General features: G+C 46.2%; 1 protein-coding gene across 1 annotated transcript; it reads left to right on the top strand.

The window, feature by feature from the left end:
• Positions 1–2,307: 2,307 nt before the first annotated feature.
• Trip13 (thyroid hormone receptor interactor 13) lies at positions 2,308–14,499 on the top strand. Its single transcript, XM_013013848.1, has 11 exons — positions 2,308–2,437; positions 3,449–3,504; positions 4,128–4,218; positions 6,160–6,232; positions 8,919–8,982; positions 9,700–9,786; positions 10,013–10,119; positions 10,655–10,808; positions 12,242–12,354; positions 13,414–13,483; positions 14,216–14,499. Exons 3-11 carry the CDS (start codon positions 4,143–4,145, stop codon positions 14,309–14,311), a joined length of 840 nt encoding a protein of 279 aa, XP_012869302.1. The 5' UTR covers positions 2,308–2,437; positions 3,449–3,504; positions 4,128–4,142; the 3' UTR covers positions 14,312–14,499.
• Positions 14,500–19,772: the final 5,273 nt, after the last annotated feature.

Genomic DNA, 19,772 nt, shown 5'->3' on the forward strand with positions numbered 1-19,772 from the left:
TGGCTTTTTTCTTTTTGCTTATGTGGTGCTGAGGAATTGAACCCAGGGCCTCATGCATGCAAGGCAAGCACTCTACCACTGAGCCACCTTCCCAGCCCAATCTTCCCAATCTTCACCCCCTGAATAGAATTTCTATAAGCATGGCTTATCAAGTGTCCTGATTACTGACAGTACTGCATATTGGTGATAGCCAGCACTTTGACATATTTTAACTTTATTGACCAAATCGGCAAAACAAATTTGATAATGTACACCAAATATGATATAGTTATTTAAAAAATAGCAAGTTTCTACTTATTGACATAGAAATGTCTCCAAGTGTAGTAAGTGGGAAAAGGCCCAGATAGAAAACTTGTTCTCAGTATTCTTCAGTCTACCAGTCCACTTTGGCATCTTTACTGTAACACTTAGTTTTCAAACTGGATCATGGTTAAGGAAAACAGTCTGTCCAGAAAAAAATGCTCAGTGTCCTTGACTTGAATTTTTTTAACTTAAGGAACCAACTAATTAAGTTTTATCTCAATATAAAATTCTTTCCTTAATTGCTGATTGAGTCACTCCAACGGAAACCCTATATCCTATAATAAAACAAATGTCTCCTTATCAACTACCAGCTCAAGTGCAATTTCTCTCATTCCTGTGTATCTTTTTGCATCAACTTAAAAGGAGCCATGATCGCTGTCTGGCACATTGTTAGGATGTCAAACACTTCTAGGGGCAACCCCCTCACCCCCCTTTTCTGGAAACTCAGGGTCCAGTCATAAGGAAGAAACAACACAGCCATTTGAACAGGAAATAGTCACTATAATGCAAGATTAAGCTTGGAAACACAAGTAACAAGATTGGCTAGAACAAAATAAAGAAAATTTTGAAGAATATATGCCATATCAGGTGATAGCAGACACATCATGCAAAGTTACGTATAGTAGCTATTATCTCTTGGGCAGCATCTTTATTCCTCTTAGCATTGGTATCTGCTCAGTTTCTTGAATGTCTTTTCTCATATTGTTACTTTGCCGTTAAAGCCTAAACATTTGGAATGCAAATTATGAGATACTATATATCCTTCTTTTTAAAAATTATAAAATGATGTACAAAGGGGTTACCATTTCATAAATTGGATAATTTCTTTTTGGATAGTGTCACCCCTTCCTTCACTCTCTCCCAGTATATATCCTATTTGTTTCTTTTCTCTATTCATAATTTATTAGTATATATTGGTTGTATAAGAGAGATTTCATTATGACACTTCTATACATGCATAGTATCTCCTGATCAGATTTATCTTTTCCCTTTCTTAAAACAGTTACGGTAGATTTCATTATTTTGTATTGTCCTACATGCATAAGAAGGACTTGGGCCATTCTTGCCCTCCTTTACCCTCTCCATTTGCCCTCCCCATCCCCACTTATAGCCCTATAACTGATAAGAAAATGTGAGTCATGTTGTAGTACCAGAAAGTAATAAAGTGCTCAGAAAAGAAAAGGTGAGGACTTGTCACCTGAAAATAGGAGCCAACCTGAATGAGCTCCCAGTGGGCAAATCTGGAACAAGCAGCAGAGTCGTATTAGATTACTGCACAGTACATAAAACAGATGAGCCAGAGAGATGAAAGTAAGTGGCCAGATAAGTATATAAGGAGATAGAAGTATTCTCCGTAGGATATTTTCAGATGACATGTGTGTCTAGTTTTGTTCAGGAGGAGGCCTGTAGCCCTCCTCCCCAGTCCTATGGGAAGGTATTATGCATCTTCCCAGCTATAGAAAGGGAGCATGCATTAACTTCCCAGTGTGTGTGCTTGACAGTACTTCCACTGCTTCAACCACGTGAGCAGGACTGACAGGCAATCATGTTGTGTGTGTATCATACCCAAACCATGTAAACACATTTGACCATTACAGATGGAAACCAGTCCAAAGATAAAAAAGGAAAAGTATACATGAAAAAACTCATGCCTAGCTAGGCTTGTATGATTGTATTGTTGAATACCTAAGTTTGGATGTAGGTCCTTTCTTCTCCTATACTGCTTGCATTTTTTTTCTCAGTATGCATGTGCTTATTTGCAATGATTTGTTTTCTTTCCTTTTTTTAATAGAAATAAGGGTCCAAAGGAGGAGGGATGAATACACATCTTAGAAAGAACTGAGTCTGAAATTAAAGACTTTCCATTTACTCTGAAACTTGTTTTTAAATGTACTATGTACTTAGCATATTTTTAGACCTTAGCATCTAATTTGTACAGCCAGTATTAAAAGGGATGGCCTTTGAATTGTGTAGCTTTATTTGATTTTGCCTTCTCATTGACAGCCCATTGATTTGAATGCATGCACCACTGCACTTCACATTTTTCAGTTGAATGAAGATGGCCCCATCAGTGAAAACTTGGAGGAAGAGACAGAAAATATAATTGCAGCAAATCACTGGGTTCTGCCTGCAGGTATAGGGTGTCAGTCATGGTGTGGGGTCTGACAGAGACTACTGGGCACTGCCTGTAGGCACGAGGCGCCAGTCATGGCTGAGATCAGAAGATGATATGTGCCAATGGGGTCAATCCACTTTGCTGAGGAAGTTGTTCTGTATGATTTTAGGATGTTTTATCTCTTCATAAATGAAAAATATATCACAGTGCTAGTTTCTATAACTGTAACAGTTACTTAAGATAATTAGGTTACAAGGAGAAGGGTTATTGCTCTTAGTTTTACAGGTGTTAGCTTATTCCCAATTGGCTCCCATTTTATGGCCGGAGGGTGCCGGGTATGGAAATGCGTGGCTGAGTGGGCCTGTTCATTTCATGTTCAGGTACGTGGAGAACAGAAGATCCGTGTCCTAGTGTTTCCTTAGGAGCACTCCCCACAGATGACCTCATGCCTCCTCCCACACACACTAGGCTCTACCTTTTTTAATATAATAGCACTTCCCAACACCACCAAGCTGGAGACCAGTCCTTTAACCCAAGTGCCTTGAGGGTCGTTCTAGATCCAGAGTGTATAGTCACAGAAGAAAGCACGAGCAGGCACTTCAGCAGCTCACTGAGAATGTTGCTATGCTTCGTGTTCCGCCTGTGTGGTCCTCCCTGACGAGCTGTTCTTCTTCCTTACTCTGTCCTCTGGGGGCTTTTGTTCTCTCCTCCGGGAGCTTTGCTGCTGGGTTCTAGCAGCTACTTCAGCCTGCTCTGTAAGGAGAGCTGTTAAAGCACTAGTCCACAAAAGATGACTATGTGATAAGACAAAAGGATCTGTTCACCTCACTTTATCTGTCACATACATTCTGGCACATACATTTTGTATCTCTAATTTTAAGAAGAAAACTGAAATTTGAAAGTACTGAACTTTCTGGTAGAATCTCAGTCTGAAGCAATGGAGCAGGGGCAGGCATTGGATGTGGATGGAGCTGACCATGTGTTTACTCACTTCCTAAAATTAGGGCTTTGTTTTATTCTCTCTCACAGCTGAGTTCCATGGGCTTTGGGACAGCCTAGTGTATGATGTGGAAGTCAAATCACATGTAAGTGTTTGTGACTCCCACTGCCCCACAGCGTTGCCAGCTCTTGGGCTCATAGCCATAGGGAAACCCTGCTACCAATAGCACGTCCTGATATTTGTCCTGCAAGGTCCCAGCCTGGGGATAGTCTCTGAGGGAGGAAGGGTAAGGAAAAATGATGAGGGCAGCTTGTTTTCCTGAAGGAGACAGAAGGAATGAATGAGGTAGGCAAGTCCAGATGAAGACAGGTGCATCTGACTCCCTTCGTGGGCTTTCTGGGACTTCAGGGTGGCTGCTAAGACTCACAACAGGTACCTTTGTGTCTGCTGTGCTGTTCCCGTGGGAAGCTTGCCCCAGGAGCAGTGCCTTAGCCACTGGTTTCATGCTGACCTTTTAAGTAGGGTGATTAGTTTGTTACTTTTTTTTGTAACAGTCACAGCCAACATGTACCCTCTTACCTTTTGAAATACCTTCTAGAATGGAAGGCTGTGACATGAGATGATCACTGTTTAGAATGACACGCCCTCAGAGGTGGCAACACTGCCCCTGCTCCTTCTCTAGAAGCAAGTCCTAACAGCATATTTATTTGGAGCCTTTGCCATAGTGGTACCTTTACTTGTTCTCTTGTTTTTGCTTTTTTGGTTAAGCTCCTTGATTATGTGATGACCACCTTACTCTTCTCAGACAAGAATGTTGACAGCAACATCATCAGCTGGAACCGAGTGGTGCTTCTGCATGGTGAGATGTGCAAGTGCTTATGTGACAAGATGGGCCACAGGGGCCTGTACCTGTAACTCTGTCCTTCTGCGCCGTTACAGCTCTTTGTTCGTTTAAAGAACCTCATCCTGTTCTTCTGTGACATAGACATTTCTTACCCAGATCTTCATGATAGCTGATTATTACTGCCTTAGGACTCTGTTTGTTTTTTTTACATTAACTGCCTTATTTCCCAGCTGGTTATAATTCCTTACACTAAAATCTGTCTCCTACTTCTAGGGGTTCTTAGAACTTTACTTTGTGAAAATAGTTTACAAAAGACATTTAATAAATAATGTTTTTTAAATAGTTGTACAAAGGGGTGTCAATTCCAGAAGTCAGGTTGTGAGTATACTACATCTTAATGTCACACTTCATCGTCCTCCTCCATTCCATCCCTACCCTCACTTATGTCATATAATTTTTACATAGTGTACATTGAATACATTGACTGCATTTGCTCACCCTTCTTCCCTCCATTTTATAACAGGGCTTTGGGGCTTTTTGGTCCTTCAATTATAGTGGAGAGAAAAATTGATGACAGTCAAGGGAGTACAAAATGACGGCAAGCAGGAGGCCAGAGTAAATTACATTATCCTCTTTATGTCAATAAGATTTTATGATTTCCCATGATCTTTTTGTTTTTTAGTGTAAGTTTGTTGTTAAGGTGTTGTACAGAGGCAGTTTATAAGTTAGGTAATGAGTACAATGCTTTTGAGGCAGTGTCACTCCTTCCTTTGCCTTCCTTCAGTTTCCTGCTCCCATATCTGCCCCGCAAGCTGCATAGTTCATTTTCCACATAGTGTGTGCTCAAAGCCATGACTGCATTTGCTCACCCACCCTCCCTCAATTTCTAAGCTCCTCCCTTTGCCCTCCTCCTAAAAACAAACCAAAAGTAAAAATACCATCACCAACAATAACAAAAGAACCATGTTGCCCATGATCTTTTCAAAAAGGGTCTTGTGTCAGATGTCACCAGCATACCATCCGCCTCAGACAAGGCAGTCACTGAGTGTTTTAGTTAGTTTGGGATTGTGTATGATCTCTCCTTCTTGGCAAAGCATAAGAACACCTAGTTAAATGTGTCTCTATGTTGTGCTGGGGCATTCTTCCTTCCAACTCTGTGCACTTCAGTTTATCCACAGGACCAGAAAGAGACTTAAATGGAGTGACTGCTGTATCAGCTTCCATTATAATGAAGCCCTGAGATGATTGTCTTAGCAAAGGAGAAGCTTTATTCTGCCCCGCAGTCCGTGGTCACGGCCTTCCAGTTTGGGCCATGGTGAAGCAGCCCCTTCTGGCAGGAGCCCATGGCAGGGCTAAGTCTTCCATCCCAGCACTGGGAAGGAGAAAGAGGAAGAGATGGTTCCCAAGGTGTCTTTCAAGGGTCGTGCTCCCAATGCTAAAACCTCTCGCAGGCCCACTTTCAAAGATCCCAGCAGCATCTTTTTGGAGAATAATCCTCTATGGGACACTTGAGGTCTAGACTGTATTACTACTTTCCTGATCTAGTGCAGTGTGCAAACAAACCCTCAGGGTTATCCACAGTGAAGATGGTGGTGCTTCAGAAATACAGTCCTAGTGAAGTGGCATGCTACATCCATTTATCAGAAAGGCACGTTGATGAGTGGACTTCATAGAGGAAGGAGAGGACAGAGATGGATGTAGACAGAAAAGTGCGGTGTTTGCTTGGAAGGCTGAGAATGGCAGCTGGTCAGGAAGCAGTGTGCTGGCTGCAGGTTGCATCCCGATTAGGAAGAAAGAGTTGAAACTGTTGTGGTAATAGCTTCTAGCCTCTCCAGTGTAAGCTAATAGTAGTATTTCTAGTAATTCGTTTCCTTTCTGTCCTGTCAGTATTATACTTAGTGTTTAAAGAAATGTGGCGGCACTGGCTTAAAAATGGGTATGCTTTGCTTACCACAGGTCCCCCAGGAACTGGAAAGACATCTCTGTGCAAGGCACTGGCCCAGAAACTGACCATCCGACTGTCTAGCAGGTAACTGGTGATCTGAGGAGGGAAAGCCACAGAAATGGGATTCATGTAGTTTAAAGCTCTTTTTAATTGCACTCATCATGCACGAGTCATAAATCACTTTATACTTTGCTCCTATTGCTGTAGGCCACTTCATTCTCTGTTCCCAGCATGGTCTCCAGTTAGATTCAGTCGCATCAAGGACACCAGCCCTCCTGGTATGGCAGCCTTGTCTGTCCTGGTGCACTTGGTCTGTCAAGGACACTTGAAAGCTGGTGTTTGTTAATGTATGGTTGTACTGTACAGTGGCAGAGGGTGCTCCACAGCCATCTGTGTTTTCTGTCTGCCTGTCATTTTCTCACATACTGAGAGAAGAAGCCTAGATCGTGTGATCGATCTTGACTGCTTTTCCTTGAGATCTTTCAGTTTCAGGATTTTTACCACCTTTGGAAAACATTTCTTCAGGGGCCAGTGATTGATAAACTGCTTGATATGGTATCCACAAGCCACTGATGTGCCTTACATAATTTTTTCAGATTTTTTAAAATGTCACTGTTTAGTATTGAGTAACATCTATCACTACATGTTCAAGTTCACTGATTTTCTGCAGTGTCTAACCTGTTTTTAATTCCATTTGGTGATATTCTTATTTCTACAATGTATTATTCTTCTCTGAAGATATTCTATTTGGTTCTTTTTATGCCTTCCTTTTCTCTCATGTGCTCCTCAGAATCCTGAATAAGTTGATAATAACAGTTTCGGTATTTTTGCCTACCAGTCTGTCATTGCAAGTTCCAAGAGCAGTTTTAGTGTTCTGTTTCTGTTGATTTGCTTTTCCCCAGTTCTTGATCATGTTTTAATTTTTGATTGCTATGATAACAGTGATGTACAGAGGAGTTGCTGTTTCCTAAGTCAAGTAAAGAGTACATTTGCTTTTGGACAGTCTCATGCCTTCCCTCACTGTCTCCCAGTTTTTACCTCCTGTCCGTACCCATAAGTTGTTTAGTGTGAGTGCTCTTTTGGGTTCCTTCCAGATCTCTACCTGGAGATAGCCTGGGCAGAAAACTGGGCCAGCACTAGAGCTTAGTCTTGTGCTCTTTCTCAGAATCACATGTCTCTGTTGCTTGTGAGCAGCATCCTTACCAGATGTCACTTTACTGGTTTTGTCTAGTTTCCTCATTGTCCAAGATAGGGAGGTAAATCTTGTACTTACTAGATGAAGAGCAAGCCCTGTGAGAGGTATGGTGACATACTGTTGCTGCTCTATCTTGTTTCTTCAAAGCTTTCTTACAAATATTTTTACATAGGGACAGTGCTTTGGTTTTACTCTGTTGTTTTTGAGATTTGGCCCTTATTTTGATACATTGAGATGCATCTGTGGTTTTGTTTTTGTTTTTGCTGGTCCTAGTGCTTGAATTAGGCCTGAACTGGCCCATCAGTTTCTTTGTGCTCAAGGCTAGCGTTCTACTGCTAGAGCCACAGCACCACTTTCTGCTCTTTCTGTGTAGTTTATTGGAGATAAGAGTCTTTCCTGCCCCGGCTGGCTTTGAAGCATGATCTTCAATTCTCCCTGCTGAGTGGCTGGTATAACAGGTGTGAGCCATTGACACCCAGCTGCATCTGTGTTTTAAAGATCTGAAACAATTTCCTAAAGCACCAAAGAGGGAAAATACTATTTATAAGAAATGTAACTTTTTAGTTAGAAAAATGTAGATGTGTATTTCAGGACTTAATTATTTTTAAATACTAGAAATGTTTTATAGTTAATTTTGCTTCATATTCAACCCTACCTTTGTTAGACTCCTTTTATAACCTAACATTACTTTAATATTGACTGTTAACCATAAAATAATAACAGTGACTTATGTTTTCTGTTTAAATGTACTGCCAGTGATGCTGTTAGTACTTCTGCAGTAGACTTGTGACATGAGAAAACTAGAGGTCTGGGCATTGGCCAGCTTCTCACCTCAGTCCTGTCTCCTGTTTGCTTATGGGGGAGAGTATATGCTAGTCTCCTGAGAGGTAGACTTGAGTAGTCAGCAGGGGTCAGGTGTGCTCTATGGTCACCTTAGAAAAGGTGTTGTTACACTCTTCACAGTTCTGTGGAAAGAGGAAGAAAGGCCCCAAAATCTCTGGATGCTTCTATTTTGTTATGTTTGCAACATTAGTATTAATAATTTTTTTATTTTTATTTTTATTTTTTTTTGGGTCCGGTTGTGGGGCCTGAACTCTGGGCCTGGGCGCTGTCCCTCAGCTCTTCAGTTCAAGGCTAGCCCTCTACCACTTGAGCCACAGCGCCACTTCCAGCTTTTTTCTTTTTGCTTATGTGGTGCTGAGGAATCGAACCCAGGGCCTCAGGCATGCAAGGCAAGCGCTCTACCACTGAGCCACCTTCCCAGCCCTTAAGAATTTTTAAACATGAAATACAAATTATAAGTAGATTGAAGTTTGAATTTCTGCTGTTTAGTTCAAATGAGATTATAAAAAATTCAGTTGTGCAATCTAGGGTTATTGATTGCAACTGTTGCATTTTTCATAATTATGTAGAACACAGCTGGCACTGTATTTTTTAAAATTTTAAAAAGCTATGTGATGACTGAGCTTACAGTCCCAGAATGTGGCAGTGTGGGGTTAAACAACACAGGTTCCTGGTATGAAGTTCATGGGGCTGGTTGTAAAGTATTTTCTCCCCGTGTTCTTGTCATCTTAGGTACCGGTATGGCCAATTAGTTGAAATAAACAGCCACAGCTTGTTTTCTAAGTGGTTTTCAGAAGTAAGTATTAATTACTTGTTGGAATCGTTACATATGTACTTAAAAAACAGTATCTTGTGTATTAGACAAATATTCACAAAAGCTTCTTAGACAAATAGGTAAAATGGGAAGTGAACAATGGAGCCAACTTTGATCAGAGGACTCAGAACTACATCTGATTAGAAGCACATGGAGCCTGAGAGGCCCCATTGGCCATATCCCCAACCTCAGGCTCGGTGGGATGAACATTCCGCACACCTGAACAGTCGGCAGGTTTTCCACCCTTCTGCACAGCAGTGTCACATTGGGTACTCCTCAGTTCTTAAGGCTGTGTGCCCAGGGAATCTCGTATCAGCATCCTGTGGTGGTGGTGGCAAAGCAGGACACAGTCAGTGGGCAGAGGACTCATGTGGAGTATTCATGGTCACTTTCTAGATTGCCATCTATGATGCTCTCATTCCTGGTTGTAAGTTCACAGGTGACCAGAAAGGGAGCCACCTGTGTTGGACAACATTGGGCAGAGCAAGTGGTGTGCTTAAGTCCAAGTGCCCTGGCACAGGAAGCGAGCTAACCTCCCTCTGTGCTGGCCTGGTTCCTTGGATCCAGGGAGGCTTCTGAGGGACTATCAGGAGAGATGGTCTCATGGGCCCCCAGGGGGAATATGTCCCAGCAATGTCCACATGCCCCTATAACACATCAACGTCAGTCTGCACTGCTCACAGAGTGTTTTGGTTCCAGAGTGGCAAGCTGGTAACTAGGATGTTCCAGAAGATCCAAGACTTGATTGACGATAAAGAAGCACTGGTGTTTGTGCTGATCGATGAGGTGAGCACTTGGAAGTACTCAGCCTGTGCCTGAGGTACCTCTTGCTATGATTAGTACCCAGGTGGCTTCATGCTTCTGCCTGCCCGTTAACTGACCTACTGCTGTCCTGTGCTCTGTACTGTAGGATCCTTTCCCCAGATAGCCCCAAGCATTGGAGTTCACTGCCTGCCAGCGGCTGGTGAATTGCCAGGCACTGACCTCTGTGACCTGTTGCTCTGTTCCACAGGTAGAAAGTCTCACAGCTGCTCGCAGTGCCTGTAGGGCAGGTGCTGAGCCATCCGACGCAATCCGTGTTGTCAATGCCGTCTTGACCCAGATTGATCAGATTAAGAGGTAATTTCGGGGTTGGCAATGAGACTTCTATGTGAGAGATGGAGAAGTGTGATAACCACACAACTTAGCTCCTACTCCTGTCTCTTTTAATTCAAAGTATATTTGCTGCACAGTGGCTCCGGGGCGGCTTTGAGGCCAGGCCCTAGCCAGGGGCTAGTTAAAGTGATCAGGGTGCCATACAGAAGTGAGCCCTTCACCAAAGTTGAAGGAGGTAAGGGAACAAATAGGGTCCATAGGGCAGGATCTCATAATGCTTTCTAGAAGCAAAGCAGCAGTCAGTCTTTTCCCTGGAGATAGTCTACTCAACAGTGTGTTACAGCTAGAAGAGCCCCTCTCAGAGGCTGGAACTTTCATACTGACTGCAGGTCTGTCAGAGATGGCTCTCTCAGACCATGGTCATCAGAAGGAAGCTACTGAGCCTTTCTCAAACCAGAAGCCCAGTGGCCAGTCCTCCTGCCTGTCCCCTCACTCTTGGGCAGGGCCGTGTACGACTTAACCTCAGGCAGACAGTGACAAGTCCTTGTGGCCACCACAGGCATTCCAATGTGGTGATTCTGACCACCTCCAACATCACCGAGAAGATCGATGTGGCCTTTGTGGACAGAGCTGACATCAAACAGTACATCGGGCCACCCTCTGCGGCAGCCATCTTCAAAATCTACCTCTCTTGTTTGGAAGAACTAATGAAGGTGCTTTATTATTTCTTTCCTTCTTAATCCCTGGATTGCTTACATATTCTTAGTTAATTAGCATAGTTAAAACAATTTGAATTTTGGTGTAGAGTAAGGCATTTCAACATAGGCCTTAACTGTTTTCTTAACACTGAAAGTCTGCCAGGTTGAGCTAATGACCTAAATTGTGCCTACAAGTCAGTATTGTTGTTCTTTTGACACAACGCATAGCAGGTGATTGGCTTGCTAGGCCAGCTTTCCTTACAGTGGCGGGTGTGGTTCACAGGGCATTATCTGACTCATAGTTCACAGCACTGTCACTGACTGAAAGCTGTGATTCCCTGGCATCCAATGTTTCAGACATTTCCTGCTGGGAGCCTGGAGTAGGGAGCCTGGGTATTGACCAAGCGAGTTAGCCAGCGGGCATTGATAATGATAACTGGTAGAGTCTTTGCCGTCAGCTAGCAGGGTGGAATTCCATGAGCCCTGTCTGATACCACAGGATGGAGGAGGCCTCCTTGTGCAGGGATAGGAGCTGGTTTGGGCAGAGGCCCAGGAGGATGCCCAGGCCAGCACTGTGGCACACAGACATCCTGTCCTGGCTCTGTGGGTCTTTGATTCAAGTGTGTGTAATGGGAGGAAATGTAAACAGTTCTGCTGAGGACAGCCAGCATGAGACAGGCCCTATGTACTGGGGCCATCAGAGCACGTTTGATGTGGTCTTCAGTCATCGTATGACCTGGGCACTGGCTTTGGGAGATGATGAGCTAAGGATTGACCTGAAGGTGCAGACCTCTTCTGGAAGCACGGAATGTCTGCAGTGGACATTTGTTCAGTCATAAAAGCCACTGGGAAGCAAGTAGGCCCTACTCTTTCAAGTGTGTTGTCTAGCCCTTGTCTGACAAGTACAAGGCCCGGTGAGGCCTGGGACATTTGGAGTGGGTTCTCCACCACCCCACCCCCTCGGTCCACCATGTTGCTTAGTGAGTCGGCGGGGAGGACGCTGCTGCTTAACACTACCAGAACCCTCAATTAACCCCCAAACGTGCAGAAGGAATTTCATGGTCGTCCTTGGTCGTGGAGACCGTTCGGTGACACTGCCTGGCAAACAACAACAATGGGTCTAGTTTCTTACCTGTGTCACTCTGCTAACCTAGATGCAGCTGAAGACACACATCAGGCAGAACCCTTGTAAGCCTTCAAGGCCCTGGGTTCGGCACACCTCCTGTTTGAAGAACCTGAAGTACAGCGAGGGACCCTTTTGGCAAAGGGCTGCTCCTGGTTTCATTATCTGCAGCATCTTTTTTTGAAGAACCTGTATCCGTGAGGAGTCCTTGCTAACCAGATTGCATAAGTTGGGGTGTGATGGCACTGCCTTGTACATGCTGTTACCGGCTCTTTTGCTGTTTTGCGTGGACTGTGCTGTAACTGATTGTGCCTCTGTTCCTCAGTGCCAGATCATATACCCCCGCCAGCAGCTACTGACCCTCCGGGAGCTGGAGATGATTGGCTTCATTGAGAACAACGTGTCAAAGCTGAGCCTGCTTTTGAGTGAAATTTCAAGGTGTGAATCAAGGGTGGTATTTTTGTGGTTGATGAGTGTGTGTGTGTGTGAATGGCAAAAAAGACATTTTCTGAATTAATTGATGTTGTTTCCTTGGGAGGGCCAAGGAAGTAAGTTCTTAACACACTGCAGAGGTGGGTGTGCAAGTGCACACCTATGTATGAACACACAGCCACCTCAGTACATGAGCATGAGACCAGCTGGCATGTGCACCAGAGGCAGAGACTGATGGGAAAGAGGTGAGGGAGAACCTTGGTGCTGAGGGAGTGTGAAGGACCGAGCCCAGGAGACGAGACTGCACAGAGTGAAGTTGGAGAGGCTGCAGTTGTTGGTGTAGGCCCCACTTGTGGATGGTGCTCGAGGCTGCAGCGGTGAGGATATGCTGGGAACAGTCAGATCTCTGGCCAGAGTTTGAACTGTATTCTTAAACAATTAGAATGTATGGGAGGCTTTGATTGAAAAAAATGCAGTTCTCCTAGATTTGGATCATCTTTCGAAAAGACTTAAATTGAAGATGAGGAAAACAGTATATTCCTGCAAAAGTTGAAGTTACATCGCTGGTGCCAGTGGTTCATACCTTTAATCCTCTGCTCAGGAGGTGGAGATCTGAGGATCATGGTTCAAAGCCAGTCAGGAAAATCTACTAGACTTCTACTTCCAGTTAAACACCGAATATTGAGAAGTGGAGCTGTGACTCAGGTGGTAAAACTCTAGTCTTGAGCAAAAATGCTCAGGGACAGTACTCAGGGCCTGAGTTCAACTCCAGGACTGTCACACACACAAAAAACATTGGAGTTGTGAACCTGCCTGTATGCTTGGGGATCTCCTGGTGGCTGCCTCCTTGTGACGTCAGCCCTCGTGTCTGGAGAGCCTTGCCAGCCCCCACCTGGATCTGGAGCCCAGAATGAGGGACAGCCCGTCTGAAGGGCCCAGTGGCTTGTGCTTTTGGGTCACTCAGCCAGCCTTTGGGTGCAGGCTTCACAGTAATGAGTAGAATTAGTCCTGAAGTGTTTGTGTTGCTATGTGAAGTCGTGTCTCTGAATGTAGCTACTTTTATAGGAAGAGCCAGGGGCTCAGTGGCCGGGTCCTGAGGAAGCTCCCTTTTCTGGCTCACGCGCTGTATATCCAGGTGAGTCTCCCACCCCGTCCTCCCAGGGGCTCAGCTTTCCCACACGCTTGTCCATGGGCCCTGGTGCCTCAATGGTCCTGGGGCAGTGAGTTCTCAGAAGGAAGTAGCTCTACCACACAAACATGCCCACATACACACATGCCACGGTGGCTCTGGCCACAGCTCTTCCTGCCCAGTGGGCTCAGGCCATACTTCCTCCTGTCCAGTCCTGGGCCCCTCAGAGGGCTCAGGCCCTTCCACCCAGGATATTCCCACAGTGGCCAGTAGGCCCCTTGAGTATCTGACATCGTCGACAATAAAACATGGATCTTGAAAAGGTTCTTTTAGGTCGGTGGCCTGGTGTTCCACCCAGCCAGTAGCAGCCCCTGTTCTGGGCCTGGGGTTCAGCACCAAGGTAACAGACAACCACGAGGCATGAGTGGAGCCATTTGACACAGGACATCAGAGTCTAGTGGCTCTTGGTTATTACGAAGCAGGGCCTGGGGCCCCACAGCCCCAGTGAGTTGGTGGCTGACTCCTGTTGTCAGCCGTTTCTGTTCTCCTAGAAACAGAGTTGTGTGGGTTACAGTGTTCACTTCATCTGAAGAGAACAGATAAAGTTTGGGTCCCTGCAGTGGGCCTGAGCTTCATCCTGATGGGTGTGGTACAAACCGGACCTGAGCTTCCGCATAGTCTGCATGTGGGTGGGGTGTGGCTGCTGGTAGAACCAGCTAGCCCTGACTGTCCTTCCAGGCACCTACTGTCACCATTGAGGGGTTCCTTCAGGCCCTGTCTCTGGCAGTGGACAAGCAGTTTGAAGAAAAAAAGAAGCTTTCCACCCACATTTGACTCTGCAGCCCCCTGGTTTTCTCTGAAGAACCAGAGTGTGTGACGCTTCAGACGCACTTCTTTCTGCAAGCCACCAAGGCCTGTGGCCGGAGCACATTGTCACCGGAAGGCATGTACTTGCGCTGCTTTAAGCGCATACTTAGAAGACAATGGCTTGTCATTTCTAATTTTTAAAAGAATGCAAATTCTGTGTGCCACTTAAATATGTTTATTCCATCCTGCCTTTAGCCCACCAGACACAGGTTGTTAACAAGATCGTTTAAACTAAAGTAAGCAACATAGCTCTCATAGAAACAAGAGAAAGACAGTCCACCTAAGTAAGTGTGCAGTCACAGCACGAAAGGTGGGCAGGTCACAGAGGAATCTGCTTTCTGATAGGAGCTGGTTTTATTCAGTTGTTCCTATGATACAGCAGTGGAGAAAGGGTCCTGGTGTGCTTTCCCGTAGCAGTCAGATAGGATCTTCAGAGATCAGGCCCTCCGTGGGTGTGTGAAGCGCGGCAGTATTTACCAGTTTCTGCTCTTTGCTTTCTTCACAATGTGCCAGGTGTAAAATGAGTAGGTGCATTTGATAGACTATCACATCCTTTTCTCATGGTGAAGTAAATTTTACATTAATGCTTTGTACAAAAAGCCCACTTGTAAAGGGAGTGATGCCTGTGTCATAAACGTTTTAAATATTAAACCTGTTTTTAGAATCTTCTTGTTTTGGTTTCAGTATCTCTCTCGACTTTGCATTTACTAGAGATGTTCATGAGCACTGAGCCTGCTCCTCCTCCTAGGACCTTGCACTGTAGCTTGGTTATGAGATACCTACCCCAGGGTTAATGTGTTTACAGCTGTCAGAATTTAATGGACTAGGTGTGGTGGTAGTCCCTTGTCCTGTATGTTGGCTCTGTGGGAAGTGCTTCTACTGAGACGGGGGATTTTGTCTTCTCTTTGCCTTGAGTAATCTCAACTCAAGATTGATATGTGTTCATCCTTTCAGAAAGTCAGCTTTGGAGCTCACGGCTTTTCTCTGTTGCTTTTTATTTCATTAATTTGATACATTTTCTTGGACTTGTTTTGAGTTTAACTTTTTCTAGATTCTTAAAATGGAAGCTTAGCTTCTTGGTTCAGAAGCTTTCTAAGCATTTAGAGCTGTAATTCTTCCTTGAGACAGCGTTTGAGCTGTGTCCCACAGGTTCAGATGTTTGTTTTCATTTCTCCTAACAGTTATAATTCCTTGGCCCAGGTGTTCCTTAGAAAGCAATCTGTTTCCAGATATTTGGACATTTTCCAGATTAGCTCTGTTACTGATTTTTTTCCCCTTAAATCATTTGTGATCAGCCAACAATGTTGTGTGAATCTAAGCCTTTCAAGTTTGTCAGACTTGTTTCTTGGTCTAGCATGTGGCATGTCATTTTTTTAATTGTTGTTATAAAGGTGATGTCACTATAAATCAAGTAAACAGTATATTTCTCTTTAGACATTGTCACCCCGTCATTCACCTGGTGTGTTTATTATGAACTCTGTGTGTGTGTGTGTGTGTGTGTGTGCGCGCGCGCGTGCACGTGCGCACACACGCACGCACATTAGTTATGTAGCTTGAACTCAGGATGTAGGCACTGTCACTTAGCTGTTTTGCTCAAGGTTAGCCCTCTACCACTTGAACCATAGCTCACTTTCTGGCTTTTTGGTAGCTTAATTGGAGGTAAGAGTCTCAGTGACTTTCCTGCCCGTGATGGCTTTGAACCTTGATCCTCAGATCTCAAGCTCTCAGGAGCTAGGATTTCAGGTGTGAGCCACTAGCAGCACCCAGCTTCTTGCGAACTCTTGAGTAGAAAGTACGGTGGTATTACACAGTTGTCTCTTTGAACATACTACTATTTACTAAGTCCTCAGCCTCACTGACTTTCTTTCCACTGTTGTACTACTTGCCAAGAAAGAGATGCTGGAATGTTAGCTGGGACTGGCATTGGCTGCCAGGTCCACAGGCCTTATGGGTTTTGAGCTGTTGGGGGCGTGAGGCATGCCAGATTGTTTCTTCATAGCAGATTGAGGCTCTGTGCCAAGGGGATTCTGCCTTCACAGTCATTCTGATGCCTGCTTTGGTACCAAGGTGAACATTCACAATGGGGTCAAGCCCTGATAGACTGGAGGGCAAGCCTCAGTACACAGCTCTTTAGATAACAGGATAGGTAGGCACTCCTCACAGGACACTGTCCAGCAGACAGCCCGCTGGCCTGTGACGGCTGTCCCTAGTAAACACAAACTGCAACAAACTTCCAAAACCTCTTACATAGTGTAACATTTCTCCTTTCCCTTTGCAAGTTAAGTCATTCCTATGCTCCTGGGACTTGCCAGACACTAGTCTGGCACCCACAGATGTGTGTGCCTGTTTGTCCTGAATTAATCGCATCCAAAACCTGCCCAAGATACTGTCTTTCTGTTGGAGACTGATGCTGAGGTCACCCACCACTTCTCCTGTGGTCACTGTCTACTTGAGACACCTTTTCCTCTCCTTTTGCATTGTCTGTGCCATTTTGTTTAGGGTGAATTTGTGGCAGGTCCCTTAAGAGTTAAGCATTACATTTTTATCCATTCTGACAGATGGCCTTTGACTTGTTTTTTTTTTAATTTTTATTTTTTGGCTTTTTACTTGTATTTGCCATTTTTGCTTCTTACTACCTCCACATTGTGTATTCTTTTTAATGATTGCTATAGGGCTTCACGGTCTGATATAATGCCACTAAGCACATGTAGTTGTATAAACCATTCCTCTATTACACTGGCTACATATCAGTCAGTTCTGGTAGGCTGGCCTGCTGTAGACTAGATCTTCTGTGTTCCCAAGCTTAGTCCCTTGCTAGTGCTGGAGACAAGAAGACATGGCCTGGGAGGAATTAGCAGAGCTCAGCCACTTCCTCTTCCTGGTTAGAAGATGAGCCCCAGCTGCTTCCTCTTCCTGGTTATGAGAGCCCCACCCAGCCACTTCCTCTTCCTGGCAATGAGGTGAGCCCCAGCTGCTTCCTCTTCCTGGTTATAAGGTGAGCCCCAGCTGCTTCTTCTTCCTGGTTATGAGAGCCCCAGCCACTTCCTCTTCCTGACAATGAGGTGAGCCCCAGCCACTTCCTTTTCCTGGTTATAAGATGAGTCCCAGCCGCTTCCTCTTCCTGGCTATAAGCCCCAGCCGCTTCCTCTTCCTGGTTATGAGATGAGCCCCAGCTGCTTCCTCTTCCTGGTTATGAGATGAGCCCCAGCTGCTTCCTCTTTCTGGTTATAAGATGAGCCCCAGCCACTTCCTCTTCCTGGCAATGAGGTGAGCCCCAGCTGCTTCCTCTTCCTGGTTATAAGATGAGCCCCAGCTGCTTCCTCTTCCTGGTTATGAGTCCCAGCCGCTTCCTCTTGGTTATGAGTCCCAGCCACTGCCTCTTCCTGGTTATAAGATGAGCCCCAGCTGCTGCTTCTTCCTGGTTATGAGATGAGCCCCAGCCACTTCCTTTTCCTGGGTATGAGATGAGCCCCAGCCACTTCCTTTTCCTGGTTATGAGTCCCAGCCGCTTCCTCTTCCTGGCCTTAGAACCAGAAGCTTTGAAGAGCTGTTCCTCTTCTCGCCCATCATGGAGTCTGGAAACCTATGGCCATGGGAAGGCCAGGGAGAACCCACGCCTGGGTGCCCAGCTCTCAATGGCTGTTGGGCAGAGGGTTCTGTTCCAGGCTCTGCTGTCTGATGTCACTGTCACTTCGTCTGAGCCCTCCTGCTTTCCTCATGTAGATACGGGCCCTTGAGTTAGGGCCCAGCCTGCGTCTAGGCTAACCCCCAGGTCCTCGATCCATCTATGAAAACCTCACTTCACAGACTCCAGGAGTTAAGCCGTGGACATATTTTGGGGCACTGCCATTCACCATACTCGCTGCCCAGTTCCCACCACGTCTGTTTCAACAGACTGGAGAGTCCTGACCCTGTTCACTGGCCACCACTAAACGGGGCGACTTGTCTGCAAACAGTGGTGGGTGATGCAGCATGCCATAGTCCCTTCCCGCCTGGGGCCATGCTGCCCAGCCTGCTGGGCTTGGCAGTTTGCTGGCCCACCCTACCAGGTTTAGTTGGGGATTAGGGAGTTCTCATTCCCTTCTTTGTATGGCTAGCCCCTCCCACCCAGAAACCACTTGTCATCCTGGCCCTGGCCTCCATCCTGGCCCCAGCCTCCTGAGGTGGGTGGGAGGTGTCATGGTAGGTCCCTGGCCCTGATGGTAGGTTCCACCTTGGTACCTTCCTCATACCCGTAGGGTGTGAGGAAGCCACCGACCCCCTGACCTCCCCCTCCCTTGGTGGGGTCCCAGTTGACAGACATGCGCCTCGGCAGGCCATACGGAAGTTGCTGGCCCTGCCACTGTCCTGGCCACCATGACAATGGCTGACTCTCCGAGTTCACAGGGACCACTCTCGTTCCCCCACAGGGCAGCCCAGGCAGGGACCCATCCATACGTCCACAGTCCTCCTGGCACAGGGATAACCCCAGAAAGGGACCTGAGAGGAGAGACCTCTTAGGACCCTGTGCAGAAGATGAGGGGCAGTCCCTCCCAGGCCAGAGCACACAGCGGAGGGCGCCAAGTGTGGGAGCTCTGACCCAATCAGGGCTGGGACCCACGAGGTTCAGGTGACAAAGAGTGGGGGTGGGGCACAGGGTGATCACAAGACAATGCCTCAGTCCCCACAGGTGTGGCAGAGCAGTTAGTCCCCTGGAATCCGAGGTGAAGCCCCTGGTGGGGAGGAGGGAAGCATCCTGCAGTGGGTTACAGTGAGCATCTGTGCAGACCTGCTGCAACCGTTCCTGCTTCTCCACTATGGCTTCTTTGTTCTACCCTAATACCAATGTGCAGGGGTTGCCACACCTGTGGACCTCTGCTTCCTTACAACACTCCCCATCATACACATACAAAAGCATAACTTTTATGCTGTCCTCTGGTGAATCTGTCCTCTGGTGTTTGTTTAATGTGACACACACAGGACCCTGAGAGAGAGTGTTTACACAGACATCACTTGAAGAGGTGAGAAGAGCATGTGCCCATTTTAATGAACCCAATGCCTGGGCACCACCCTCAGAACCACCCAGGGGCTCACGCCGGACTCCCAAGAGGCAGGCAGGGCCCTGGGCACCCTCTCCACTGCCTGTAGGACCTGTATCTTCCAGACTCCTGCAAGCGCCATGGAGCTTCCAGAAAAACCTGAGCCAGCAGTGGCAGCAGTCTGGGGTCTGGCACACACGATTCTGAGACTCCAGAGACCCTGGAAGCCGGTGAGGGCGCCTTGGCAATGGCTGACAGCCAATTCCCCGGCCCACTCAGTCTACTCCCCGTCCCCACTCACAGACGATTCCCCAGCCCCACTCACAGCCAACTCCCCGTCCCCACTCACAGCCAACTCCCCATCCCCACTCACAGCCAACTCCCCATCCCCACTCACAGCCAACTCCCCG

This window comes from Dipodomys ordii, unplaced genomic scaffold (assembly GCF_000151885.1).
Source record: "Dipodomys ordii isolate 6190 unplaced genomic scaffold, Dord_2.0 Scaffold21, whole genome shotgun sequence".
In the NCBI taxonomy this organism is placed as follows: Eukaryota; Metazoa; Chordata; class Mammalia; order Rodentia; family Heteromyidae; genus Dipodomys; species Dipodomys ordii.

Bases quoted from the DNA above. Each gene is read 5' to 3' on its own strand.
- Trip13 (XM_013013848.1), top strand. From the start codon at position 4,143: ATGACCACCTTACTCTTCTCAGACAAGAATGTTGACAGCAACATCATC. The intron at 9,787-10,012 runs GTGAGCACTTGG...TCTGTTCCACAG, and splicing joins TGTTTGTGCTGATCGATGAG to GTAGAAAGTCTCACAGCTGC. The intron at 10,120-10,654 runs GTAATTTCGGGG...TGGCCACCACAG, and splicing joins CAGATTGATCAGATTAAGAG to GCATTCCAATGTGGTGATTC.